Source organism: Falco peregrinus, chromosome 1 (genome assembly GCF_023634155.1).
Source record: "Falco peregrinus isolate bFalPer1 chromosome 1, bFalPer1.pri, whole genome shotgun sequence".
Taxonomy (NCBI): domain Eukaryota; kingdom Metazoa; phylum Chordata; class Aves; order Falconiformes; family Falconidae; genus Falco; species Falco peregrinus.
The window spans coordinates 21,884,374-21,906,979 of NC_073721.1; the positions used below are offsets into that span (position 1 = coordinate 21,884,374).

The 22,606-nt window shown below is 39.8% G+C and overlaps 1 protein-coding gene across 8 annotated transcripts in view; it reads left to right on the forward strand.

The window, feature by feature from the left end:
- Positions 1 to 22,606, forward strand: part of PCDH15 (protocadherin related 15) — an 821,537-nt gene that overhangs the window by 556,448 nt on the left and 242,483 nt on the right. For all 8 annotated transcript variants that reach the window (XM_055808474.1, XM_055808447.1, XM_055808438.1 and 5 more), the window contains 3 exons: positions 497 to 616; positions 7,856 to 7,966; positions 14,762 to 14,932. In XM_055808474.1, coding sequence (XP_055664449.1) covers positions 497 to 616; positions 7,856 to 7,966; positions 14,762 to 14,932 — 402 coding nt within the window. The remainder of the gene's footprint in view (positions 1 to 496; positions 617 to 7,855; positions 7,967 to 14,761; positions 14,933 to 22,606) is intronic.

Consider the following 22,606-nt stretch of genomic DNA (forward strand, 5'->3'; position numbering starts at 1 on the left):
TCTGAGTGTCTGTGTTTGCAGTAATAATATTTATCTGGCACTATTCACATTATCATGAAGACACTGTTAAATAAGTTCTGTTTACTTTTGCAGCTCATCTTTATTTTTCTTCCTGTGTCTGAAAAAGTAGCTTTTATTTTTTTTAATCTATTTATATTTATTTCATTAATTCTTTTAGTTTTAAGACTTCTTTTTTATCTTCATCTTTTTAAAAACAAATGGGGTTCTGCCCTGATGCAGACAATCTGTGGAATAAAAATGGGAATCGGCTTCACTCTGTGTGGCACTTGGCAGCAGCTGAAAGAGATAGTTGCTAGTGCATGAAGTTCCAGGCCAAACAAAGGGGATGCATCCTTGCATTGTAGACCAGAGCTACAGCTGGGGGCGGGCGGGCAGGGGGAATCGATCTTGCAAACAGTTCTTTGTTTCTTTCTTTGTTTCTTGTATACCTTAAGGTTTTAATGGGTATCTGTCCTGTCTGTGTCTGTTCCTGCAGTTAACTCCAGTTGGAACAACCATCTTTACAGGATTTTCTGGAAACAACGGTGCTGTTGACATTGATGACGGTCCAAATGGCCAGATAGAGTATGTCATCCAGTATAATCCTCATGACAAGGTAAATGCATTTAGCTTTTTTTTTGTTTTTTAAAGTGTGTGTATATAAATATATTAATGAACAAGAGGTTGCTGTTGGACTTCATAAAAGAAATGCTTTCCTTCATGATGTAGAATGTCCTCTCTGTCTATAAGCTTTGCTCGCCCTGTAAACAAAGCTGAATTTACCTACCCAGTAAGGTAGGTCTAAGAGATTCCTGGAGTGCGTGGAAGGTGGAGATGCCTCACTGGACCCGCTGTTCACAAACAGAGGAGGACTGGTGGGTGATGTGGTAGATGGAGGATGTCTTGAGTGTAACGATTATGAGATGGAATTTTCAATTCTTTGAGAAGTAAGGAAGAGGGTCAGCAGAACAACTGTCTTGGGCATCTGGAGGGCTGACTTTGGCCTGTTTAAGAGCCTGGTTGACAGAGTCCCTTGGGAGATAGTTCTGAAGGGCCAAGGGGTCCAGGCAGGCTGGACATCCTTCAAGAAGGAAGTATTAAAGATGCAGGAGCAGGCCATCCCCATGTGCCAAAAGATGAGCTGGCAGGGGAGAAGACCAGCCTGGCTGAACAGCGCTTTCGCTGCAACTCAGGGGAAAAAAAGAGAGTTTACTGTCTTTGGAGGAAGGGGCAGGCACCTCTGGAGGACTATAAGGATGTTGTGAGGTTATGCAGGGTGAAGATTAGAGAGGTGAAAGCCCAGCTAGAGCTCCAGCTGGCCACTGCTGTAAAAGATAAAAGAAATTGGTTTTACAAATGCATTAGAAACAAAAGGAGGGCCAAGAAGAATCTGCATCCTTTATTGAATGGTGGGGGAGAACATTGTCACAAAGGACAAGGAAAAGGCTGAGGTGCCTCATGCTTTTTTTGTCTCAGTCTTTAATAGTAAGACCAGCTTTGCTCAGGGTACTCAGCCCCCTGAGCTGGAAGACAGGAATGAAGAGCAGAATGGAGTCCCCACAGTCCAGGAGGAAAGGGTTAGTGACCTGCTGCTCCACTTAGACATGCACAAGTCTGTGGGGCTGGATGGGATCCACCTGAGGGTACTGATGGAGCTGATGAAGCAGCCCACCAAGCCACTGTCCATCATGTATCAACAGTTCTGGTTAACTGGGGAGGTCCCAGAAGACTGGAAATTAGCCAATGTGATGCCCATCTACAAGAAGGGGGATCCCAGGGAGTTACAGGCCTTTCAGCCTGACCTCGGTGCCAGGGAAGGTTATGGAGCAGGACATCCTGAGCACAATCACATGGCACATGCAGGACAACCAGGGGATCAGGCCCAGCCAGCATGAGTTTGTGAAAGGCAGGTCCTGCTTGATGAACCTGATCTCCTATGACAAGACAACCTGCCTAGTGGACAGAGAAAGGCTGTGGATGTTGCCTACCTGGACCTTAGTAAAGCCTTTCATACCATCTCGAACAGCATTCCTCTAGAGAAACTGGCTGCTCATGGTTTGGACAGGTGTGCTCTGCGCTGGGTGAAAAGATGGCTGGACAGCAGAGCCCAAAGAGTGGAGTTACATCCACCCGTCTGTTTTGGACCCCTCACTTCAGGAAGGACACGGGGGTGCTGGAGCGTGTCCAGAGAAGGGCAACGAAGCTGGTGAAGGGTCTGGAGCACAAGTCTGATGAGGAGGAGCTGAGGGAACTGGGACTCAGTTCCCATGATGATGAGATGATCATCATGGATGAGGAGGAGACTCAGGGGACCTAACTGTTCTTTACAGCTGCCTGAAAGGAGACTGCAGGCAAGTGGGTGTAGGTTTCTCCTCCCAGATAATAAGGGACAGGACAAGAGTTAATGGCCTTGAGTTGTGCCAAGGGAGGTTTAGATTGGATACTGGGAAAAACTTCTTCACTGAAAGGGTGGTGAAGCATTAGACCAGGCTGCCCAGGGAGGTGGTGAACCACCCCTGGAGGTATTAAAAAAATGCATAGGTGCGGTGCTTAGGGACGTGGTTTGGTGATGGACTTGGTAGTGCTGGGTTAACGGTTGGACTTGATGATCTCAAATGTCATTTCCAACCTAAATGGTTCTATGATTCTATGATTACCTTTCATTGACATGCTGTTTAGCAGCTGGATTGCTTCACTACCAATCCTTAATAATCCCATCTTCTTGTGTTTTTCACACACTTCATCTTGGTATGGGCATGCCTTTTCAGTCTGTGATACGTAGATGTATTTGCGTTATACCTAATAGATTCACAGCCAAGAAATATTCGTAGGCTTGGCCTAAGTTACTCTGAAAAGAGACATTCTGACTTTTTTCATGGAGTGATTTATGTTTAAAGATCAATGTTTTCTAAAAAGTGTGTTTTATAGCATTAAAATAAAATACTAGCGATCCCTACCTTTGCAAACGTATACCTTTAGAGACAAAAAGCTTAAAGCATTAAATCAAATTCTTTCTAGGGTCAGATGTGTGAATTTCACTATTATGACAAGGTTTTGCATGAGTGATTTTTGTGAAGTGTCCATATGCGTATTCTTAGCAAATTTGTAGTAATTTGAGCAATCCTTTTATGCAAACCAGGCTGTGTTTTGCCATGGGCTAAGACCACAGTTACTGCAGATCATCTGTGTGATAATCTGTTAAGCAGACTAGCCTGATTTTGTATTCACCCCAAAGATGACACAGATGTTAAAGTGAAGGGGGAGCAGCGGGGGGAAGTATATAGACTTAGTAACCTTGCATTGAAATACCCAACTTTCACTTAAGGGGAATTTGGGCAGAAATGGTTTTGTGGGAAAACGGCAATCTAATTTTAAGTTTAATTAAAAGTGTAGGCACATAAGCTCCAATTCAATTTGCACCGTTTAAGCTGTACATCACATAAAAGCTTCAGTCCTATTTCCATTAAAGTCAACAAAAGTTTAAATATCTACTGAATTACACTTAGTGTGTATACTTTTTAGGAGGTAGAATTTTGTAGAATAGTGACAGTATCAAGGAATAATTAATTCAGTGTGAACTAATGATACAAGACCCTACATTTTACTTTTCACTGGGGTAATTGTTGATTTTTGCATAGCTGTATGCTGAGGCATAACATTTACTTACTAAATCTACGTATTTTGAGTCTCTTGAAAAACTTTGCAGCACCTTAAGCCACAGCGGCTTTTCTGGGGAGCATTTATTTTTCATAGAGGCAATATCTTTTTGACAAAAGTTATGATGTTATAACCTAAATAAAATATAAAACCTGAATGATGTTAGGTTTTTGGGAGAAATGGAATTTTCTGACTTTCTATCTTGTGTATATTTGGAATTATTTCATTTTTTTAAATGTTTGCAGTCATTTAATTGATTGTGCAAACTTGAACAGTCTCTTGAGTTATGACACTTCAGTGAGACTATTTAAGTGAGTAAAATTACTAGCTCATGATGTCTGGGTTCATCATGTTACATTCTCAGCTGTTCTTTGTACTAGTGATATGTATGACTGAACAGTTTATCTCCTAAACTTATTGAGGTAAGGGTTTTCTATGGAAATAGTGAGTACTAAAATGTTATGTTAACATCATCTTTTACCTGTTTCCATGACGGAAGTGTTAAAAATAAATACTATTCCACTGCCACAAATATTTGAAGAGTAAACAAGGCAGGAAGGAGTGAAAGGAATGGACAAACAGTTTCTAATTCACAAAAAAAAAAAACCCAACCCCCAGGCTCTGAATTTTTCTCACTACTTTTTTTTTTTTCTTACCCTTAACTTACAGTACTTAACAAAAACTGCTCAAATAATTTCTTCTCTTAAAATAAAGGCTATGAAAGATGTTGGCACTGAGAAAATACCTCTTCCAGAAAATATTTCTTCCAGATAACTTTAGGAAATGGGAAGTGTTTTAAAGAAATTAAACACTTTAGCACTCATTGAATATGTTGGTATACTGAAAAGAAATAAAAAAAACCCAAACCCCTGAAAATATTACTTGTGTTAAAATTTATTGTGCCACAATGAAATATAAGAGCAGATTTGTATTTAATTTACTATTAAGTCATAGCATTATATTGCTCAGAGGCATCCTGGGAAAACATTCTAAAAGCATCTCCCACAACCACATTATATTCAAGTGCAGCAGAGAGGTTTATCTAACTACTAATGGAAGCAACTATAACATGCTGAAGTAGTCTGGTGTTTTGTCACAGGAAGAGGTAAAACACATTTCTGAAAACCTTCCTCTTGTACTCAATGAAACTCGTTCTTGTTCTCCCAGTGACTGTGAAGAAGAGCAATGGATTTCCCTGGCTGAAATAAATTCATTGGAGTAGTTAGTTGATTTATTACATCTTTGCCTTACTACTTTTGTATTCTGGATTAAATAAACCTGATTCTTTCATCTGTAGATAGTCTTTATGTGCATAACATTGCTTTAGCTTGTGATGAATTCTATTAGTGTGCTTGACAGAGATGACTTCTCATTATTGTAAGCTGCTTCATCTCAGTTGTCAACTCACCAGAAAGTTACTGCATAGTATCTGCTGCAAGTCAGTTTTTTTTCCTTTACCTGGGAAACAATTATACTAGGCTCAAAACTGATGTGTACAGCTTAGTGGAAAATTCTCTCTTCTACTTCTGAGATTCTCCTATATAGTATAATGAAGGTGCCTACAGTGTTGTTTGACACCAATGACATAGTCTTCTCATAAGTTTCATTGGAGACTAATTTAGACATTTGAAAGAAGCCCTGTAAAAACAACAGGCGTTATTCTAGAATTTCAATTTAACTTAATTATTTTGTTGTTTAACTGGGGAGATGTATAAATGCCGAGTAGAAAAACGAATGTAAAAATCCTTGACATGGCGTTGGGCTCTAGCTATCATGTAAAGGAATGCCATAAAACTTTTCTTAGCCAAAAGCTAAGGATTAAGTCAATTAACTTGCAAAAAATATTCTGTCTCCTAATGCAAAGTGGATTGTTAGATCTCTGAGGGCTCTATTGATACCTGAAGGTTATTAAGACAAATACATCCTCAAAAGAAGTTCTGAACTCCCTCCTTAGTAGCTAATTTTGCTGAGATTCATGGTATTGTGTTTGGTGAGGATTCAAGATTTAAACATTTAAGTTTATCTGGAGTTAGGGAATATGCATAATGCTTTTGCTATACTGATTTTTCACATAGCAGCTCTCTTGGGAGGAAGTGGGATTGTTATCCTGGTGACTTTCCCCATTTTAAATTTACTGGCCCATATTCAAGACCATGGACCAACAAATGTTCTAAGTTAAGACTGCTGTAAAAAAGCATTTTGTTGTCTCCATTTTGAAGTGAGAGGAGAGCAAGTATTGTTCGCTTGGAGTAAGCCATTGACAGAGCAAGGTCTTGATATTCCTGACTTCCAGCATGTGCTGGATTATTTCAAGATTGTATGGAAATGCCACTGAGATGTGATGGTGTTGTGTGCATCTTTTAATTGCCTTGGAGCTTAGTTACAGTTTGGGTTGCAGCAGAAATAAATGGATTTACAGAGGGATCACAGTGTTGATATCATGTGGTACCTTCAGGAGCTGTGGCACAAACTTAAGTCTGGAGTTTAAGCTTTAAACCACTGCTGAACAATTGTGTTTCTATGCTGTGCTGGAGCAAGAAAGTTCTCCACGTATAGGCAGTTTGGGAAGAGGTCAAAGTTTTTTGCTGATCCTCCCTAACAGTTCAGATTTTACAGTTCCACTTAAGTGCATCCTCATGCCAAGATCTGTGAAGGAAAAGGCAATTGTTTTGAGAGTGCCTTGGTTGATCTTCAGCTGCAGAGTCTTTTCCAGCTGGTTCTGGCCTTATAAACCAGAGACAAGTAGGCTAAAGCAGTCAGGAGAATCTTCCTCGTGATTTAGAAGTGGCCCATATATGTATGCTTGTGTGTGCATGTGCACACACATGGCATCTTCTTGTACAGCAAAGATGTTACCCATTACTTGCATAGTTCACAACCTGCTTGCTTTGTGCAAATGCCGTTAAAAGAAATGGGGAGAGGGTGGCAAAAGTAGTGTACCGTGCTTTGTTCTTTCTTCTTCCAGCACTAAGAGTCTGTTCTACTTTGCTGTTTTGCCTCAGTATAGATATTGTAACCAATATTTTTTTCCACTGTGTATTTTTTACCCAAAAAGATGAGTGCCAAACTCAGACATAAGTGTCTCCAGTTACTTAGCAGAGTCTGTGAAGTACTTTCCAGGCCTCTTTTCCTGCACACCACAAATACCTGCCATGTGGTGAATGAAACAATAATTATATTTGCTGAAAAAAACCCTGCAAATTTAGCAGATGTTTCAACTTTGAGAGGAAAAAGGCCTTGTTATGTTATCTAAGGAAAGAACAGTGCTCTGTACCTCTGCAGTGTTTTCAGAGGAGAGATTTTAGAATTTTGTACTGCTACTACCCATTCAACATACTTACACATAAAGTATACTCTGCATTGGTATATTGATGCATGGGAAGTTTGTGGTTTTGGTTTTTTTGTTTTTTATTGTGATTAATTTGATAATAGAACTGGAACCGGATCTCATGTTCAGAAACCTGTGTCTGTTCCTGTACTTGTCCTTGCAAATGGGTCATTAGTCAAAGGTCTGTGCACCCCAGCAGTACCCTCCTGCTGTTCAGTGCCACAGCTTTGTAATCTGAATCTGTGTTAGCAAATATGCAGGACAACGTGAATTTCAGCCGATTTACCCATCCTGATTTACCCTCAAATCTGAATTTACTAGTGTATGAACATGTGCATAACTGGCACTGTGAACTGGCACCTAAGTGTGTTCTTGATGTTCTCCTCATGCTTACTACTTCATTGCCCTTAACGAAAGCCAGGATAAAGAGAAGATAAGTACAATGATGTAGTCTAAATCTCTAGTACTTGATACTTTCTGCAATAATGTGATAAAATAGATGAAGACAACCCAATCTGTAGAAAATGAAGACCTGAACTCTCAACTGACAAACAGGAAAAGTTTCCTGAACATACTACTGCAAATTCAGCTTGGAAAATCTGCAAGAAGCAGGATAGCTAGATTTCAGTTGTGGTTGGAAATAATAATGCATATGCAAAGAATCAGATTTCTGTTACATACTGATTGTTTATTGTGGTATTCTTATGGAGTAAACTGGTGAGAAAACATAGAAAACTTTAAAATCTCTAATCTGGAAAGCATATGCAATTTTGGTATGCCTTCCAATTGATCATCTTGTTATAAACAATCTGAAACGTGTTTTAACTTTGAAGCACATTCAGTGTTATTGTATTGTTTCAACTTTTGCAGACTTCCAACAGAACCTTTGATATTCCTCTCACTTTGTCTGGAGCAGTAGTTCTACGGGAAAGACTAAATTATGAAGAAAAGACTCGCTATTTTGTCATTGTTCAAGCAAATGTAAGTATAGATCTCTTCATGGCCATTTATGTTACTGATTTAGGTGGGGGTTTAATTTGCAGATTTAGATTTTTCCAAGGCAAGGAAAAGTCTCATTGAAATATCAGGTTTAATATTACTCTTCTCCTGAAGGTCTTATTTAGCATTCATCTAGGTTGTTGCAAGCTTATATATATTATTATTTGTTTAAAAGGCTTGCTCAGTGTGTATAACAAGACAACCTTTTTTTGCACAAGGAACAAGTTGCAAATTTGAAGTACAGACCATGCAGGAAAGTACATTCTAGTGTCACTGAGTGTTCATTTTCTAACAAATCTAGTGATGCTAATTTGATCTCAAATGATTTTAATGGATACAATTTAGTTGTATCCTTCAGGTTTGAAATGCATTATTCTATAAAGAGGTGATTCTTCTTTCAAGTCATATTGTGCAAGTGTATGTGGAGGTTTTTACAGAGTGCCTGGCAGTGGATAATGCATACTGAGAAGTGATGTTTAAACTGTATCTAATATATCTGTCATCAGAGAAATTTTTTGGTGCCCTTGAGGGCTGTGAAAGCTTTTTCCTTTTTTGTCCTTCTGATAATAGCTGAAACAAAAACTTCTCTATTGTTTACCTCTGTTGTGATACTACTTCATTTGTGGGAAGATGAGAATGCTCTGAAACAACTTTAGCTTGGTCCTGAATTCACACATTTATATTACTGTCATCTTTCTGATACAGAAGTGTAGATACATTTCACAGCCCACTTTCCTATATGTTCTGTGGCGTGTTCAGCATTCCCTCAACAGAAGATAAGCTCCAGGAGTGCCTCAGTGGTTTTTGCACTTAGATATATCTCAGGGTGCTTCCTGGCTGTTAGAACAAGTGGTTTCACCTGGGCAACATAACTTACTGATCTCTTGAACAGGAATGTGGGAAGGCTCAGAACTGATTTGCCTTGTTTTTCTATCAATAATTTATTCTGCAGATCACCACTGCATATTCACAGCTCTTTGATGTCAGAGCTGTGAGTTTCATGAGATACTGTGCTCCTAGAAAAGTAACTGGGGTAGTTGAGCAGGTTGTGTTTTTCAAGAGAAAGGCATGGTGTGCAGCAGGTGCAAACACCTTGTGTGAAGTGAGGAGCCTACCACACTGAAGGAGCAACTGGTGAAGGCACAGTGTGGGATGCACAGTGGCAGTACTACAAAACAATTTCAATATTAATTTGTTTTTTTTTTTTTAATATGTGGTCCTTACACAGTAAATTGTCACCTTTGTGGTATTGGGTTTGGGACTAGAGCTGTGCTGACAGCTTCTGTATTATGTTTATATATAATGGGGGAGCTTGTGTGATTGATACGTCTTGCAAGGCCATGTGTGTTCTCAAACATACTCAAATGGGAATTGAGCTTACTACAATTTTGAGTTCTCACAGATGAGAAATTATATTTCAAGCGAAGACTCTTATGTTCTACAGCCCAGCTTATTTCAGCTTTTTTAGGAGTTTGCCTTATGCATCCTTTCTTTTTTTCCCCCACTTTACAAAATACTGCAGGCTGCATTTAATTTTCTGTATTGAATGTGCTATTCAATCATACTTCTATTCCACTGATTACATTATCAATGATGTTTTATTGTTCTTGCATACTGAAGATACTACATGAAATTAATTTCTCTGTATCTGCTCTGTTCCAGTATTACTCAAAGGCACATATTGGGGGAACATAAAAAAGTTTAGCTAATTATGAATGCTGCTGCTTGTAGCTGCTATTGTTTTTCCTTATTGACCATGAAGAAAGCTGAATTCAGAAATTCCCATATTTAGTAACTATAAATGTGAAACAGTTTCAAAAACTGAGTGGGCTGCCAAATAGGAAAAAAATGTGTATTCAGTCTGATTTAGAGCAATGATCTATTCCCCTTACACAGATGATGATACTAACAGCGTAAATACTTTAAAAAAATATGCTTTTCTTTTTTATAGCCATGTTATCCTAGGATAGGAGGGCAAGACTTATCTAATTGCCCATACTCCCTCTGAAAGATTTTATTTTTGTAAAGAAAAGCTATCACAACAGTTCCTCTGTGAAAATGGAAAAAATTTTGACTGCTTTAAAAAAACCTAAATAATGGGATAGTCACGCTGTTTCTCCACTATGATAACAAAAGAAGAAAGAAAAGGTGAACTGTTGCTAGTGTGTACATTGTTTGGGGTATAAAAATAATCTAGGTGGTTCTCACAATTTAGGAAGGTATAGCTTTATTTTGTTCCATCTGGAAAGAAAAAAAAAGGAGACAATAAAGAAGTTGCAATACCCAATGGTGTCTTATGTATCCAAACATTTAAATAAATAAATAAAAAAGCCAAACTATGATATGTTGAAAAGAAACTGCCATGTACCATGGAGCCTTTTTTTGGGGTGCAGCATTGTAGATACTTTATTGTGGACAGAAGCGTTCTTCAACTTTTAAAAACTAGAGCAGTATAACTTATTCTCTAGATGAATCAGATTTCCACATGGAATGTAGTTTGAAGATCTTGGGTCAGTCTCGTTACTGTCCTCTAGCTGGTTTTTTTGGAGGGTGGGGTGTGTGGGGGTGGTAAATATTTCTTACATTGCGGTGTGCCGAGGTGGGTTGAGCATTACAGCCCAGGGCCTCTCCACTGCAAATTAAAAGATAAGTAGTTACTGCTTATGCTTTCCATTTCTGTAAGTGGAAGTCCTTTGACTTTTAGATAGGATTTGGTAGAGCTACAGAAGGCAGCTTAAGATGTATTTCTGTCGTGGTTTTGGCTGATTTGTCAATTGGAGAACCAAGGAGTGATCAGCAGGACCCACTCACCCTTTAATAGTCCCATATGGCCAGTGGGAAAGTGTAATGGAGAGTGGAGATTAACAGTGGACTATCAAGATGGAGAGTGGAGACTAACAGTGGACTCTCAAGGTCTGACTGAAGTCATGCTGCCACTGAGCACAGGTGTACTGGACATGCTAGAACTTCAATACAAGCTGGAGACAAAGGCAGCGAAGTGGTATGCCGCAGCTGATATCACTGTTGCATTTTTCTCAATCACTTTGGCAGTAGAGGGTAGGCCACATTTTCTTTCACTTGGAGAGGTATCCAGCACACCTGTAATCACCTGCCCTGGGGTGGAAACACATGCCTACCATCTGCCATGGACTGATCCAGACTGCACTGGAACAGGGTGAAGCTCCAGAACAGCTGCAATACGTTGATGACATCATTGTATGGGGCAACTCAGCAGAAGAGTCTTTTGAGAAAGTGAAGAATGTAGTCCAAATCCTTCTGAAAGCTAGTTTTGCCATAAAACAAAATAAGGTCAAGGGACCTCCACAGGAGATCCAGTTTTGGGGAATAAAATGGCAAGATGGGTGTCATCAGATCCCAATGAACAAAATAACAGCTATGTCTTCACCAACTAGTAAAAAGGAAACTCAGGCTCTCTCAGGCATTGTGGGTTTTTGGAGAATGCAGATTCCAAGTTACAGTCTGATTGTAAGCCCTTTTTATGAAGTGACCTGAAGAATGATTTTAAATGGGGCCCTGAGCAACAACAAGGCTTTAAACAAATTAAACAGGAGATAGTTCAAGCAGTAGCCCTTGGCCCAGTCTAAGCACAGCAAGAAGTAAAAAATGCACTCTGTGGCACAGCTGGGGAGAAGAATGGTCCTACCTGGATCCTGTGGCAGAAAGTACCAAGGGAGACTCTAGGTCAAGCCTTAAGCTTTTGAAGTTGGGGATATAAAGGATCTGAGGCTCAATATACTCCATCTGAAAAAGTTATACTGGCAGCTTATGAAGGGGTTTGAGCTGCTTCGGAATTGATTGGTGCTGAAGCACTGCTCCTCCTGGCACCCTGACTGCTGGTGCTGGGCTGGATGTTTGGAGGGAGGGTCCCCTCTACACATCATGCAGCTGATGCTACATGGAGTAAGTGGGTCACGCTGATCACACAGCAAGCTCAAATGGGAAACCTCTGTTGTCCAGGAATCTTGGAAGTGATCATGGACTGGTCAGAAGGCAAAGATTTTGGAATGTCACCAGAGGAGGAAGTGACATGTGCTGAAGAAGCCCCACTGTACAATGAACTGCCAGAAAATGAGAAGCAGTATGCCTTGTTCACTGATGGGTCCTGCTGTATTGTAGGAAAGCACTGGAAGTAGAAGACAACTGTGTGGAGTCCCCTATGATGAGTCATAGAAACTGCTGAAGGAGAAGGTGAATTGAGTCAGTCTGTGGAGGTGAAAGCTATCCAGCTGGCTTTAGCTATTGCTGAATGAGAAAAATGACCAATGCTTTATCTCTGTACTGGCTCGTGGATGGTGACAAATGCCCTGTGGGTGTGGTTACAGCAATGGGAGAAAAGTAATTGGCAATGCAGAGGTAAACTCATCTAGGCTGCTGCATTGTGGCAAGATATTGCTGCTCAGGTAGAGAACCTGGTTGTGAAGGTGTGTCATATAGATGCTCATATACCCAGGAGGTGGGCTACTAAACTAAAGAGCATCAAAACAACCATCAGCTAGCTCAGGTGCTAAGACTTGAAGTGGCTTAGGTGGACCTGGATTGGAACGTAAAGGTGAATTACTTACAGCTTAGTGGGCCCATGACATCTCAGGCCATCAAGGAAGAGATGCAACATATAGATGGGCTTGTGATCAAGGGGTGGACTTGACCACCATGGACACTATCTCACAGGTCATTTGTGAATGTGAGACATGCACTGCAGTTAAGCAAGCCAAGCAGTTAAGGCTTCTCTGGTATGGTGGATGATGGCTGAAATATAAATATGGGGAGGCCTGGCAGACTGACCATATCACACTCCTGCAAACCCACCAAGACAAGTGCCATGTGCTTACAGTGGTAGAAACAAGCACTGGATGGCTGGAAACGTATCTCGTGCCCCATGCCACTGCTGGAATGCTTTCCTGAGCCTTATAACAACATGGTACCCCAGAAAGAATTGAGTCAGACAATGGAACTGATTTCCAAAAGAACCTCACAGACACCTGGGCCAAAGAGCATGGGATTGAGTGGGTATATGACATCTACCATGCACCAGCCTCTGGGAAAATTGAACAATACAATGGGCTATTAAAGGCTAGAGTGAGAGCAATGGGTGGTGAGACCTTCAAACACTGGGGTACCAGGTGGCTTTTGCTCAATGTGTTAGTCAACACTAGAGGATCTGCCAGTTGGGCTGGTCCTGCCTAGTCAAAACTTCTACATACTGTAGAAGGGGATAAAGCACCTGTAGTGTGTGTAAAAAATGTGCTGGGAAAGACAGTCTGTGTTATTCCTGCCTCAGGGAAAGGCAGACCCATCCATGGGATTGTTTTTGCTCAGGGACTTGGGTGCACTTGGTGGGTAACGTGGAAGGATGGGGAAGCCTGATGTGTACCTCATGGCGATTTGATTCTGTCATTGATTTTAATTGTATGACGTTAATTGCTATATAATACTGTATGTCATCACTTCTGTGATTGCTAAATGCCATATCAACAGTATTGCAGTAAGAATTACCTGGATTAATGAAGAATGAATTCTGATGAAACTGAGCAAAGCAGAGCAATGATAGAACCAGACAATTGCAATGGTGATGGAACCAGAGCTGGCTTCAGCATGCGGCAATCCCACCACCACACACCATCTCTCTTGCCTTGAAGGACTACTATGACAGGTGGAGGCCAAAAGTCACGGACTAAATGAACTCAATGGTCATTTTAGAGGGATGGCTCATAGACTAAGGGAATTATATCTGTGTGTATATATGAAAAGACAGGAAAGATAGTCGTGATTAATTGGAATGTATTGGAAAGTGTGAGACCTGGTCATGATGTAGATGGTGTAGAATAAGGGGTGGATATTGTCCTGGTTTTGGCTGGGATAGGGTTAATTTTCTTCCTAGGAGCTGGTACAGTGTTGTGTTTGGGGTTTAGGATGATTACATCAAGTAATGTTGATAACACTGATGTTTTAGTTGTTGCTGAACAGTGTTTGCACCAAGTCCAGGACTTTTCAGCTTCTAATACTGCCGTGCCAGTGAGTAGGCTGGTTGTGCACAAGAAACTATGAGGGGACACAACCAGGACAGCTGACTCGAACTGACCAAAGGGATATTCCATACCATATGATATCATGCTGAAAAAAAACAACTGGGGCGAGTTGGCCGAGGTTGGCCTGCTGCTCAGGGGCTGGCTGGGCATTGGTCACTGTGTGGTGAGCAATTGCTTTATGCATCACTTGTTTCATATATTCTTTTTTCATTATTGTTATTTTCTCTTCCTTTTTTTTGTGTTAAACTGTCTTTATCTCAACCCATTAAGTTTTACGTTTTTGCTGATTCTCTCCCCCATCCCGCTGAGGGGGAGTGAGCAAGCAGCTGTGTGGTGTATAGCTGCCTGCCACGTTAAACCACAACTAATTCAGTTTGTAAGTAGGGCACAAAGGACTTTTTATCTTGTACAAATACGCTGGATTTTTTATAGCTGTAACAAGACATGTACATTAATTTCATACATTTCCTAAGAATTAATTCATCAAAACTGTATTATTTCTGATGCCTCACAGTATTTCTTAATTCAAGAGGTGAACTTTTCCCTCTTAATTGTATTTCTGAGTCTTTAAGGCTGTAAACTTGAGGACTGAAGTTTCTGTAATTAGTTGTTTTTCTAGAAAATGGGTAATTATGGTGCTTACACATTTTTACCTTAGCTTTAACTTTAAACTTATTTGTAGATTCTGAATTTAGAAGGTCTTACCATATACAACTTGTTTGCTCCATAGGACCGAGCCCAAAATCTTAATGAGCGACGGACAAGTACAACCACCCTGACAGTAGACGTGCTTGATGGGGATGATTTGGGACCAATGTTTCTTCCCTGTGTCTTGGTGAATAATACTCGTGACTGTAGACCTCTTACCTACCAAGCGAGCTTGCCAGAACTGACAGATCCTGTAAGTCCTCTTGACTTTTTGTAAGTTTTATATGTTTGTTTTGCAAGCAGCTGTCATCTTTGGACACAATTGAGAAATGTAACTAGAAAGGTCACATATGCTTTTTGCCATGAGTTATGTGCTAAACAAAAGCAAACCAAGGTAAGAGATGTATGTATGTTTGTGTGTATATATATGTGTAGGAATAGATGGCGAAATTCAACCTTTGATACAATGGCAAGTTGTTCGTTCACTGCAAGGGTTGAGTCTCACGGAAATTTGCTAAATTATGGAGTTGCTGTTCCTTATCCGTCCATGTTTTGCTCTCAAAATATCCTGAGGAAGTCACTAGTCCCTGAAAAGATTATTTGTTGCTGTTCCTGGGTTTCAATCAAGAGGCACTAAAAAACAATATGTGTTTATACCATGTAGATGCTTGTACTAAGTATGTCAGTTAATACATCAGTTTGGATAGGGATAAAGGTCAATGTAAGGCTCATTTCACACTGAAACGTACACAGTGAATGACAAGAGGAGGAAGCGAGAGCTTGTTCTTTCTAGGTGCAAGATGGTGCCAATTCCCCTTCCTTATAGGAGAGATGCTGCTTGGTACCACGGAGCTGTGCAGCTCTTGCTGGGGGAAATAGAAATATGGATTTCTTAATTGTTATTGATATATGACCTTTGCTTCTTATATCTAAGAATATAAAATGGAAGAACCGATTGAATCAGTAGGTATTGCCCCACCTGATTAACATTTCCATTAAGATGACATTAAGTTAATGTTAAGTATCAATGTGAAGATCGTGACTTCCATTGTTCATTGCAGGACACACTCTCTGTCCTGTTTCCTCTGACCAGGAGACGAGGGAGGTTGAAGCTGTAAGTGTGGAGGTTCCTGCTGTTTTCTGCCTTATTTGTCTGGCCATCCTGTGCCTTGTAGTCTTTTCCCATCCCACACATTATGGCATCCTGCTTTGTCTGGCCTCAGGGGTCCTGCTGCAGATATGCTTGAGCTAGGTCAGCAAGCACTGCTGCCACCCTGCTTGGTTGATTCCTATGATGTTTTTAGCAAGTTACAAAAACTGTCACAGTTGGTTTATCCATTTTAGGACCAGCTGAAATTGTGTCTAATATACAGCAGTTGTTCAATTGCTTCTGCACAGGTTAACAGTACAGGTCCTGGTTTAATAAACAGTGCAATCTCAAAGAGGCAAGATAGGGCTTATTGTAAATCAAGATCATTGTGATCTGTGTGCCTTCTGGATAAGTGAGGGCTAGAAGTTTCAGGGAGGTGGTATAAGTTTGTCTGGACCCCTTGGCAAATTTCTGGGAGAAGAACGGGTCTTACAGGGCACATGTATCTTCAAAGGAGGTGATTTCTCTCTGCTGGAGAATCTCTTCCTAACAACTGTAGCCTGATTTGTAAGTTGTAGCAAGACTAGGATCTATGATATTCAGCTTGTAACAGAAGCAAAGTGGTTGTAAAAGGGAAGGGGAGAGATGTTCCATATTTAATCTTGACATATTGATTTACACAACTCTCTTTCTGCCCCCACCCCCACCACTTCTACACCTTGGTATTTGATGATGCTTTGTAATTGTTGTCTGTTTTGGACTTTGTGAATAAATGCTTTTACTTTAAATTCTACATTAATTTGGTTTGGGCTTAGTGTCGTTTTAAGGAAACTGGGCAACCACAAGTTACTCTCCAGCTGGGTATGTGGCCTCATCAGGGTTACTAGGCACCCAAACTATGCAGGATGACAGAGTGTGACCCCTTTTTATCTGCACAGCTCCAATAGACTTCTCAGTAGAGAGGCAAAGGAGACAGAAATTATTAATCACTGGTGTTTGATCATTACCTTGTTTTTTATCTGGTTATCTTAAGGTATAATTCAAATCATACAATTATCCTGATACAGCTGTCACGGATGAAAGGAATCCAGCTCTGCCTCCGTTCCTGCCCTTGGTCAGGCACATATGCTGCGCTGGAAGGCAAAGTGGTCAGTGTCTGCCAAGGAGGGCATCTAGGCTAGGAAAAATCTGACTAGTGATTTAGATGCCAAGTTGCAAAATACATTCGTTTAACTTCATAAGCTACAATCTGTTCAGGTGTCAGCTGTTTTGTTTGCTTTTTGGCTTTTTTGAGTCAAACTGCACCTTGAGAAATCTGATCTATGAAATGAGAAACCGGTTCTGTTGATAAACTACCATCTCTTTGCTGTTTATCTAGTTGTAGCACTGTAGCAGTTTTGGTAAATGTAAGTGGAAGAGGGATGTTTGAAGTCAAAGTTTTACCTTGGTAGCTCAAATGTTTACTTGACTTCCAAATGATAGTTTCTTTAGAAGTTACAGATGGTACCTAAAAAGATTCAGCTAGTAAACACATGTATTAAATGTGTCCTGCAAGAGCAGTGTGATAAAGTGCAGAGAAGCCTGAGGTGTCTGGACTAGCCAGGGGCTGGCAGTGGACTCACGCAGTGGTCTGGCAAAGCAGCCTGGGCAGAGTACCTCATTCGGAGATGGATTGGAGATTTCTGCATGATGTGAAACTGTTGCATTGTACCATGTAGCCAAGACTCATCTGAATCTGTAATGCTCGAAGATTTTAAGTACAGTGTCAAGTTATATAGAAGCAGATAGTAATCAATATACTCCTCAGAATGATTTATCTGAAGTTACTTGCACCAGTTGTTTTTTTTTAAAAGACCAAAATTTACTACACTGTAGTTGTGGAAGCTCCAGCGTGTGTAGCAAATGGAATAGAAGAGTGCTGTTTGCTGGGAGTGTTTTAGTGGTAGCTACTACATAGGCTAAAGGACTATTTGTAGTCCAACATAATTTTTTTTTTTTTTAGTTTTATTTTTCATTTTTCAATGAATATGAGAAGCAATATTAATTAATGTAGAACAAAGTTGAATTATCCAGAAGCAGTAGCTTGAAAAAGAAGTCCTGCTTTACGGGGCAAGTTGACTACTCAGCTGATCCCTAAAGTAAAGCATTGAATGTAACTAGTAGGAATAATTTTTTTGTTCAGTCTTTCACAATTACTTGTTTTAGTTGACGTCTGTCCATGAATTTACTCAGGTAAAAATCATATTTCCTTTCCAAGCTTCTTTCCCTTAGACACTCTAAAGCAGTTGGATACATTTGCAATGAAGAATCCATACAGCATGTGCTTTGTTTATGGTCTTTGGCAGGCAGAGATGGAAGAGGCCAGCAAAAGTAACGGATCTGTTTGTTACCAGAGAGCAATTTATTTTCCTGAAGTACAATATCAAGGTTTACCCTATGCCTTCTGAGAGCTGGTCTGACTCATGGCAGTATTAATACTATTATGATATCTGCTCCAGTCTGGGCAGAGTGCTGTTTGATTAGTTCATACACTTGTAAAAACCTGTTTTGCATTTCTGCCATTTGCACGGACAGTGTAAATCCCCTCAAAACTGGACATCTTCCAAGCAGAGCCAAAGGTTGTGTGATGGTCCTGTCTGAGCGTACATATGGAATGAAGTGTTGTGATAGTGCCTTCTTGCTCAGCCAGCTGCTGTGTGTAGCCAACTGAGCTTTGCCACAAGATGTGACCGTTCCTCATTGGTGGTTGCCTGGTTTTGTGAGTGTCATTTTTGCAGTGCCACCAATAAGCTACTGTAATTAATGACTGTGATGGCCTTACTAGGTCTAGGATCACAGCTAAGGTCATATAAACATCAGTGTCTCTGATATCAAATGCATGTGAGGTGCTCTTGTAGCTTTCTAGAGGAGGCAGAGATTCATGTTTGGAGTAAACAAACTTTGAATGTTTTTATAGCACATTAGTGCTTCTGAATGATTAAACCTGTGGCAGGTGAGTGGTAAGTGAGAGCTAAACTGCCTTGCCGCTGCCAAAGCCTGGACAAAGCTAAGTTAACAGCCTGTAATCCACACTTTAGATTATGTATTGCTTCCCTGGGCAGTAATTTGCTTGTGAAGTGCTACCTGTTGAGTCTGATTCAGTGCCCATGACAGTGATAGAGTAAGCTGCTTTACAAGTTCCCAGACCAGGACGGAAAAGAAACATATCTACTAAGTTTTGAGGCCTCTAATAATCTTTTCAAAAATTATCTTGAAGAAAAGACACCAAAGCCCCACTGTATGACAGTATTCAAAGTTGTTTGAATTTCTGTCTCATAATACATGTGCCAATCCTTCAACTTTTTTCCTTTAGGTGAATGCAAAGTACAGCTTCGGTGATGTCTTACAATGAGCTAGCATAAACCTTTCAAATTTCAAGTGTATTAAGCCAAATATATTGCATTATAAAAGGAAAGTAGTGTCTTTGCTGGATGAAAGGATGCATGCATAAACCTCCTGAACCCACTTCTGTGTGTGTCTCCTAATTGCCACCATCCTACTTTCTAGGAATGAATTTACTGTTGTTAGCTAAATTGTAGTTTGCAAGAAAACCTGTGTTGTTTGTTGCTTGGGTTTTGTGGTTTTGTTTGTTTGTTTTGTTGCTACATAATTTTGTATTTGCCTTAGTGTTTCTGTGTCTGATCAAATGTGCTAAGTGATTTCTCCTTCCCCTTGCCCCCCCCCATTTCAGGAAGACTTCAGTAAATTAGCAATTATTATCAGGATGTGCAAGTTATCAAATGGAGTTTAGAAAATATAACCTCATGAATATCTCATAACACTGGAAAGATAATTTCTCCTCCCTCTATCCCCTTCGATCTGTTCCTGTTATGCTCACTTTGTGAAGGTTTTGTCCATTTCTATACTCAGTTTGTTCCATCATCATGCAAAGAAGAAAAGCCAATTAGCAGTAAAGTATAGATTAGGTTTATTTAATCAGTTGCTGGACTATTTTTGCAACAAGCTGATCCTTTATCAAGTTCCACAGGGTAATTATCAGTCCATGTGAACACTAATATACTCCATGACACCTATGAGGCTTTCTTTGTACTAATTCAAGATTCAACACTTTAAATATCTAGCTGCATTATGAGACATTGCTTATTAATGCACCACTGATAGATCTCTTTACATGGAAAGTATTTATTTTTATACTAATTATCCTCTGTATCCTTAGGAGTTGTGTCAGCAGGGACCTTACTAAGTCTGTGGGCTCAGCTGCCCTGTTGAGCAGAGCCTCAAGGAGTTGAGTCTGAGCAGGACTGCTAGATGAAAGGCTTAAAAAAACCCAGTGAAAAACATTCCCTAAAGAACAGTGTCATCAAGGGGAGTAAAAAAGGTACTGAAGAACAGGAAGTGCCCCTAGAAGCCCTCAAGCTTTTATGACCAAGAAGGACCTCTTTAGTTAGGTTAGTTTGGATTTAGGGGAAGAAAACTGAACTTTGAAGAGGTGGTATTATAATCCTGCTGATTGAAAGCCTCACTTGATCAGTCAGGGAAGGAGTCTTCCCTGTAGACAACTGCACACATCCTGTAACACAGTTTTGAAACTGTAGAAGCTGCGTACTTTTGATGATAAGGTGAAATGAACAGTTTTGCTCTACTGTCACTGAAATCAAGAGTTACAATTTTTTTTAATTGCAAAATTTAGGTCATTATATATTCTATATTTAAAACTGAGCAGTCTTTTCTGATTGTTTCAACAACCTTTTTTTTTTTTACAAGGAGAAAGGTTTTGTGTACTTCATGCAAGGGACAAAATATTTCATTGACTTTCTTATATGCAAAGGATAATAAACCATCATAATATTAAGAATTATGGCTATATAGTAAATGCATCAAATCCTCAGTGTATCTTGACAGAGAGTAAATCTTGGAATTTAGAATTGCTTGAAGAGTTCTCAGTACGGAAAAATGTGTTTTGCATCAGGCTGATAGTTGTGTCAAAAATGACAGGTGCTTTTTAAAACTCACATCTTATCTTGTCCTTTCTTGCTGAAACTCTAAAGGCAATCACAATGTTTTTTGTCCAAGCTGTTTCCTATTCCTCTGCAGCATTCTAGCTCAGCATCATAGGGTGATGTACTATAATGGCTGCAGTAAAATAACTTTTGTACCACCTTCCCTGGTGTATTGTGGTTTAGCAGTTATTTGCAATTATTGTTTTGGGAATTAGGGACTGACCCTTTATGGTACCTTCTGGTCACCATCACCTATTGTAGTAGGGAGACCGTTGGGATGTGGAGGAAATGGGTAATTCTCTTGAGTGTGAGAACTGGAAATGCCGTAGGAGGGAACTGAGATTACAGCAGTGCAGGAAAAGCTAGTTTTATTGGGGTGGAAAAGAAAAACCGAGTTTGGTGGAGGACTGAAGTAATTTGATCAGTGAGTGGGGCTGTTGTTGGGAGCACAGGACACTTCCTAAGTAAACACGTTTGATCAGCTCTGTACAAGTGAGTTCTATGGTGCTTATTGATAGCTAATTAACATTGCAGAGCATGTGCTGGTTTTTTGGTAGCTCTGGGCTTGAGGGTGACAAGCACTTTCCAGTTCTTTCTAACATAATTTCAGTGCAGTTCCTTGCCTTCCGACTGTACAAATACTACTTCCTTCAAAACAGAAAACCTCCTGAAAATTTTCTCAGACACATGCATTAATATAAAAATCGCAAATATAAAAAAATTGCAAAACTAGTAGTGTCTGAAACTTCCGGAAATGGCATCTCCCCATCTTAATGATAACGGCAGAATTATTAGTCAAAGAATAAACTTCATCAAAATGTTCTGTGGGGTTTTTTTAAGTGGGTTTTTATTTATTTATATTTTTTGCTATGGGAATTACCTACCCAAGGAAGACATTTTATGCAGGTATCTACCATGCAAACTAAAACCAAATAACCTTCCCTGAGGTTTGAGAGAAACTTACTAATGCAGCCTGATCTTCCATACGATGCTGTTAGATTTCTGTGGCACTGAAACAGTCTTCCTAAATTGGCAAATTAGAAATTCAGTCTGAGTTGAAGTGAGTATGTGTGGTTAAAACAACTTTAATAAATCCTTTCAGCATATAAGGAGTCTGCCTCTTTTACCTGTGAAGGGTAAAATCTTACAGAATAGCAGGAATGCTTACCCCTGATGGAAGTGGTTTCTTTCTTGCCTGTTCTTGTAGGTATGACTGATTAAAGTCAAATGTGCAGGTGGGTCAAATGCAGTCACACTGCGTAAAACTAAAAAATCAGGTTAGGCTGCCAGTTTTTCTTGCCAAATCATTTATTTCTTGGTTAGATATGGTCTGTTTAAAACTGCAAATGTTCATGGCTAATTTAGGAAGTTGTTAGTTTCTGAAGCAGTTTTATCTCAATATGCCTTTTTCCTCCCCTTTGCCTTATTTTTACTAAGATTTGGAATTTTTTATTGAAGCGTGGTAAAAGGGGTTTGCCAGCCTTTGGCTTACTCTGCCTGTATTATAGTCTTATGAGTTGTGCTTGTGACTGAGTTGCATCAAGCACCAGGAAATTATTTGAGATTTAATTTGTTTCTGATTATTCCTTTCTCAGCAAAATAGGTGCTGTCCAATTTTTGGGATGGATCCTAAATGCTCTTGTAGGGGATGGTATTTACACTTCTTCCTGGAATTAGACCATGACTGAGCACAATTATGTCTGGTGGAATGTTTAAAGTGTAGCTTGGGTTTGTGGCTTCCAGAGAAAATAGAACTTTCATCATTAGGAGAACTGCATGTTTCTCTTTATGCAAATATTTTCAGTAAGGAAAGAAGTAATTTTGCATTTTGAATAGG